The sequence below is a fragment of the Trichechus manatus genome, unplaced genomic scaffold, assembly GCF_000243295.1.
Source record: "Trichechus manatus latirostris isolate Lorelei unplaced genomic scaffold, TriManLat1.0 scaffold00232, whole genome shotgun sequence".
NCBI lineage: Eukaryota > Metazoa > Chordata > Mammalia > Sirenia > Trichechidae > Trichechus > Trichechus manatus.
Window position 1 is genome coordinate 613,732 of NW_004444168.1, and position 6,891 is coordinate 620,622.

The 6,891-nt window shown below is 41.7% G+C and overlaps 1 protein-coding gene across 1 annotated transcript in view; it reads right to left on the reverse strand.

Moving 5' to 3' along the window:
- SYT9 (synaptotagmin 9) overlaps nucleotides 1-6,891 on the reverse strand; it is a 98,391-nt gene that overhangs the window by 85,836 nt on the left and 5,664 nt on the right. The window contains exon 2 of the mRNA XM_012559265.1: nucleotides 971-1,517. Coding sequence (XP_012414719.1) covers nucleotides 971-1,517 — 547 coding nt within the window. The remainder of the gene's footprint in view (nucleotides 1-970; nucleotides 1,518-6,891) is intronic.

The following is a 6,891-nucleotide window of genomic DNA, read 5'->3' on the forward strand; positions in this document are numbered from 1 at the left end:
CAGTTACCTACGAAAGTAATCAATTTTTCTTTCTATTTCAGGAGTGCCAATGCAGCTCTGCAGGATAGTGAAAAAGATGTAAATGGAGTAAAAATATCACCTCTCCAATCTTGTGTTTAAAATGTAAGCACAGATACATGATCCCACTACACAGCTCCTCTGCCCTCTCTCCTGAGCTCTAAATTGAATTTGACTTCCTATAGACTAATTTTTCCAACATCTGTAGCATCTTTTCAGACTGACCTCCTTGAAACTTTGATTCTATAAGCTCTGCATTTAAAAATGTGGTGCCAACTCTTTTCAGACACTTCCACTTTTGGGGTTAAAGCTGAGGATCTGATCATGGCAATTACTACTGGGCAGATCTGAGAGCCAGGCAATGACCCCTTAGCTGCAGACTACAGTTAATAAGATGCCAGGATCCATTTAGCAAAAACAACCTAATAAAGCTCTAAAGAAAATGTGGTAAGGGCTAATAACATCTACTATCTCTCAGGGAATAGCTAAGAGTCAGGAAGTGGATAAGAGAGAATGTTCTTTAATACTGCTTTCATGAATAATTCTTGGAAATTTAAAAACGAACATTGTTAAAGATATGTTTCTGGAAAGATAAAAGGAGGTTTTGAAACAATAAGGAGCCCCTAGGTGGTTCAAATGGTTAATGCACTCAGCTGCTAACTGAAAGGTTGAAAGTCAGAGTCTACCCAAAGGTACCTCAGAAGAAAGTCCTAGCAATCTACTTTTGAAAAATCAGCCATTGAAAATCTTATGGAGCACAGTTCTACTCTGATAGACATGCGATCATCATGTGTCCAAGTCAGCTAAATGGCAACTGTTTTTTTTTTTTTTTAAAAAACAGCTATACATATATGTTGATATGGATTTTATACTTTGGTCCCAAAATAAAATGTAAGTAATCTATCTCCATGTGACAAAGACATCGCCCAAAATAAAGAAATTCTGGACTCACATTAGTGACATACTCGATATCCTTCCAAAGGATGCACTCCCTGGGAAAGTCAGCCAGGTCTAAGAAGTGATCCACCACCACTTGGCCGATTAAGTCATGGCGAGAGAACCTGTCGAAGTCATACACGGAGAAGTGAAGCTTCCGCGCTGCGAGGTCATTGTAGGGAACCGGAAATAAAAACACTTCATCAAACACAGGGTTCAGGGTCTTTCTGTGAACTTTAGTCTGATGTTTGGTTTTCCGATCGGGAAGCAAATAGATCTTGACATAAGGATCTGAGGTCCCAGAGAAGTCCTTGGCCGGCAAATTGACAGCTTTGTGAATCTTCACGATGAGCTGCTCTAAGTCACAGTCGTATTTTAAAATGAAGTTCAGTTTCCCACAGGCTTTGCTGTTACTCCTCCTCCCATCATCATTATCCACTGACCTCTGCTTATATAACTCTGGTTTAATTCGACCAATTCCAGTCAACTGTTCCTGTTTTTGAAGCTGCTGGATGTTGAAGTCTGGGTTTGACAGGTTGAGTTGTCTTCGGATTGAATTATGCCTTGAATAAAGAGCAAGAAAGAACAAAGTTATAACCTCATTAGCTATGGGTCTTTCAGAAACTTGTGACTGCGATATAGGTAGTCCATTATGTTCTGTTAAAAGCTTAGATCTGTAGGGTTTTTTTTTTTTTGGCCTGAATTCAAAATGTTCATCAATGTGAGTAAGCTGCTCCCTAAGTCCTGAGGCTCAAAACTAAGGGTTGGTATCAGGAAATGAACTTACAAACATGTGACCTTGGAGCTTTAAAGGTTTAATGCACTTTCTAAACTGTCTAATGTGCCATTAAAGAAGCGTATTTGGCTGGTGGAATGTAAAGATGTGCACAGACTGGTTTAAAAAATACAGTCATTCACCTTTACACATAATACCATCCTGAGATTGGCCTAGTTAGCTAAGTGTTGTCTTAAGAACAATGAATCTTTCTCTAAATTACATGGACTTTCCTGTCACTACCTTAAAGCTTTATAAGGATGTAAATTTTTACTGGTCCAAATCTAATCATTTCTTCACAAGAACATAGTTTTTGCTTGTGTGTGAATGTATGTGACTGTGGTGTGTCTGCTTGCGGTGGACTGTGCTACTGTGACAGGTACAAGTGACAGCTCTATGATTGTGTTTTTGTTGTACCACATAATTAGTGATCAGGAGGTAGGGTTTTACTTCTGAAATGAACTCTAACGGGCATGAAAATTATAAGTGAGTTACTATAAATGCATATAGGGATTCATTCAGTTAAAGAAAGTTGGATACTGATATTTATGAGTTAAATACTTGTTAACAAACTCTGTACCACCTGTCTCTAAGTCTGTCGTACTGTGGTAACTTGGGTATTGCTATGATGCTGGAAGCTACGCCACTAGTATTTCAAATACTAGCAGGGTCACCCGTGGTGGACAGGTTTCAGCACAGCTTCCAGACGAAGACAGACTAGGAAGAAAGGCCTGAAGATCTACTTCCAAAATTAGCCAATGAACATCTTATGGATCATAACAGAACACTGTCTGACTCGCTTGCTTAGGATACGTCATCAGAAGGGATCAATTGCTGAAGGAGGACATCATGTTTGGTGAAATAGAGGGCCAGTGAGGGTGAGGGAGATGTTCAGTGAGATCAGTTGGCAGAATAGCCAAAACAATGGACTCAAACATACCGGGGATTGTGAGGATGATGCATGACTGGGCAAAATTTTGTTCTGTTATACATATGGTCACCATAAGCTGGAGTTGATTTGACAGCAGCTATCTATCTACTTAGCTACCTACCCACCCATCCACCCATCCATCCACCTATCATCCATCTTCCTACCTACCTACCTATCTAATGAAGTCTACTTCAGCCTATAACCTTATTGGTTCGGGTTAGAAGTCTCTTTAAAAACTGCCTTATCTGTGTGGGTTTTCACAAGTTGCAAGAATAGTCATTACATACAAGGTTGTTTTTAAGGTTATTTTTGTTTGTTTTTAGCTCAGAGATCAGTCATTACATTGTACTGTCTTCAGTTACTCAATAACCTTAATTAAAATTGTCTTTCCACCAGAAGTGAAAGGAAACAGCCGGGCTGTCTCTGAGGGTTTGGTAAATACTTGGAGAGGCAGAGTAAACATTTGAATGTGTCTTCTTTTCCATTCTTAAGACTGCTTTATGAAATAAAGATGCAAAAATGTGATTACAGACTCAAAAACATGTTTGAAATTATTGTCCTTTGTCATCATAGATGCTGTCATACTGAACATTTCTCTTCTTCCTAAAATACTCTCTCTCCTGATCAATAACCACATGTGGGGTACAATAAGGGCACAATTATAGAGCTGCCACTGGAACCTGTCACAGCCAACAAAATCCACAGCAAGCAGACAAACCCCAGGTGCACACATTGCAACAGGAGCAAAAATCATGTGATCTGAATGCAGTTGTAAGATTTTAATTTCTTACAGACAAATCCACAATCTTAACGTTTCTCTGTATCCTAAGATTTGTGATGGAGGATGGGGGAGGAAGAGGCAGGGGATGCTGTGAATATGCCTAAAACTGGCTCTCTGTGCTATACAGCAAGGGCATCACCTTGTCCAGAATATGAGCCTTTGTCATGAGAGAATAGAGCTTTAATCCCAGCAGGGGCTCTGGGGACAGAAAGGGCTGACAGGTAGCAGCAAGTATCTAGCCCTATGCAGAGGCCACAGAAGTTGGTACCAGCTCTGTCTCCCTTTGCTACTGCTTTTTCTCTCTAGGCTGAATTTAAAAAAGGGTTATACCCTGGTCCTCAATCAGTTCCCACCTATCATGGGCCATTCTGGGTGCTGTCTACCTAGTGGTGCTGTTTAAATAATAAAAGCACACCCTCAACACCCTGCTGGATGCCCTCTCTGAGCAAGTCTGTGATGGAACAAGGATCCTGCATCTACACTCAGCCCCATCCCCTGCCATGATGCTGGGACCCTCCACTTTTCTCTCAAGGTGGCCACTGAGCAGACTCTGCATTAACAACTTACCTGTTTTCTGAGTAATGGCCTTAGATTCATCACAGCAACATTTTGTCTATAAAACTGAACCTGCCCATGTAATTTTCTTTTACTGTGATGAAAATATACACAACAAAACATTCGCCAATTCAACAGTTTCTACATGTAAAATTCAGTCACATGGATTGCATTCTTCATGCTGTACAACCATTATCACTATCCAAGATATTCTACCACTATCAACATAAACTTAATGTACCCGAAGCAAAAACTCTCCATTTTCTCCTCCCTCCCACCCCTATAATAATCTTCGGTTTCTATATATTTGCTTATTTCATATATATGAGATTATACAGTATTTGTCCTTCTGCAACTGACTTATCTCACTCCATATGATGTTTTCAAGGTTCATCCATGTTGTGGCATGCATCTGAACTTCATTTCTCTTTATGGCGAAGTAACAGTCCATTGCACATATGTACTACATTTTGTTAATCCATTCACCTGCTGATGGACACTTCGATTGTTTCCACCTTTTGGCTACTGTGAAAAGTGCTGCAAAGAATATTGGTGTACAGCTGCTCATGTAATTTTAACCTTTAATTTAAAATACATCGATTTGGCTGCTTAGCAAGGGAACATATTCTGTTTTACATGCACAGTTTCTCAGATGTGAAACCAGAAGAGAAACACAGAGCCACCTGCTCCTTTCTTCCTAACTATAAGGGACTGCCAGCAGGCAGAGCGGCTGTGGTGGGCAAGGCATCAAGGAGATTGGTACTTCAAAGCCCGAAACAAGATCCCATTCCCTCAGAGCCAAAATGCACAGGAAGCACCTCTTCAAAATTCTTTTTGGAAATCAAGCACAGATATGAATACTATTATCTACCCAAATGTTTTATACTATTAGCCTCATTCCCAACACTTCTCCTTCCAATCAGAATGACACTTACTCTTGGGAAAACACAGTTGAATCTATCTGTAAGGTACTGCCTTAAAGCAGATAGCAAAGACTGTAACAGGGCCTGACAGCTTCTCACTCCCTGGGGCTTCCTTTGAATTGCTTTCAATTTCCTTTTAGTAGAAAGCTAGAGATTATTGGAGTTAAGGGTAAAACAGAGAAGCCCAGTGCAGCTAGAGAAACAGGGTAACCTGTAACTTCCCTGCATAACCTCTGGAGCTCTCTGGGCTGAGAAATGAGAAAGGAAAGCAGGGAGGCTGCCCCAGGGACATGAAAGATGTGATGAAGGAAATGGGAAATCAATATTCCATAGGTCTCACAGGCTATACAAATGGAGGTGGAAAGAAAAAGCAAGTCAAAAGGAAGAGGGAGAAAGATACAAAACAGGGTGTGATGACCTGACTCCCCCACTCCCCACCCCTCCGCAGATGAGGTGGTTTTAAATGGTCATGGAGGTGGTCCTTGAGTACAGTCAACTAGAGGCTTCCCAGGGCAAAGGACTAGAATTGTAATGCCACTGATATTAAGTGAGTGTGGTGAGGCGGGATCTGTGTCTAAAGCTGACAGTCCTCTGAGGAGGTCTGAGGAGTCCTGTATCTTGGCGTTCACAGGACTTGATGTGCACAAGGAACAGAAAGAGGAGGTGGGTTGTAAGGACCGAGAGTGAGAAGGAAAGCAGAGAGGTGGGTATCCTTTGTAAAGATGTTACACCCTAACTGAATTTTTGTCTTGTCTCCCAGCTGTCTAGCAGGATGGTATTCTTGCAAACTGTGGTTTCAGAACAACTTAACTTTCCTAAGTTCAAGTTTAGGCAGGGAGGTATGGAAACCGCGGAAACAGAACTCTGTTTCCCTTCTTGGAAACTCCCCTGGTGATGGAGACTAGAAAGTTGGGCTGTCCTTAACCTCAGAGAGACACAAAAGAAGGGAAAGTCCTGGGCAGGGACAGACCCAATTACCTGACTACAAGGTCAGGAGGAAATGGGAATCTGGGGCTTTGTTGGCCTGGGATTCAGGTACTTCTAGGATGGGTGAGACAATGAAGATGTAGGCATAATCCTTGGGGCCAGTGGAGGTGTGTGATGAAGTACAGTTGGATACAATGATGCATGACCTGCTTCTTTCCACCCCCTCCCAAGTTAAACAGGTTTGAGCCCTTGGTGTTACCTTCAAATACTTTATCTCCTATAACCAAGATGGCCCTATGTCCATCAACATTTTCTCTAAAGTAGCTTACATCCCATGCCTCTTCCCATTCCCACTGCTTCCAACAGTGTTCAGGCCCTCATCAGTACAGACCTTTATCCCTGCATGCAGTATGCACCCCTATCCCACACATCTTATACACGACACTCCTGCCAGGTTAATCTTCCAAAGAACAATTTGAACATCTCAATGTGTGTAATTGGTGCTCTTCCTACATACCTTCCCAACTAGACTGTGGGTCTTGACAGGGCAGGGCTGTATCTTTTTTCTCTTTATTATCAATTCTAATACAGAACTTGGCACATAGCAGCTGCTTAATATATATAAATAGAGTAAATACATGAATATCATGAACATAATGTTGTTGTTATTGTTAGTTGCCTTTGAGTTGATTCTGACTCATGGCAACCCCATGTGCGCAGGGTAGAACTGTTCCATAGGGTTTTCAAGGTTATGACCTCTCAGAAGCAGATTGCCAGGCCTGTCTTCTGAGGTACATCTGGGTTGGTTCGAACGGCCAAGCTTTTGGCTAGTAGTCAAGCACTTAACAGTCTGCACCACCTAGGGGCTCCTTAGGAACATAACAGCTGCTAACCAAAAAATCAGCAGTTTGAATCCAACAGCTGTTCCTTGGAAACCCTATGGGGCAGTTCTACTCTGTTCTATAGCGTCACTACGAGCTGGAATCAGCTCAGTGGCAACAGGTTTGGTTTTAGTTTAGAGAAAATATGGAGTCCTTGGGTGGTG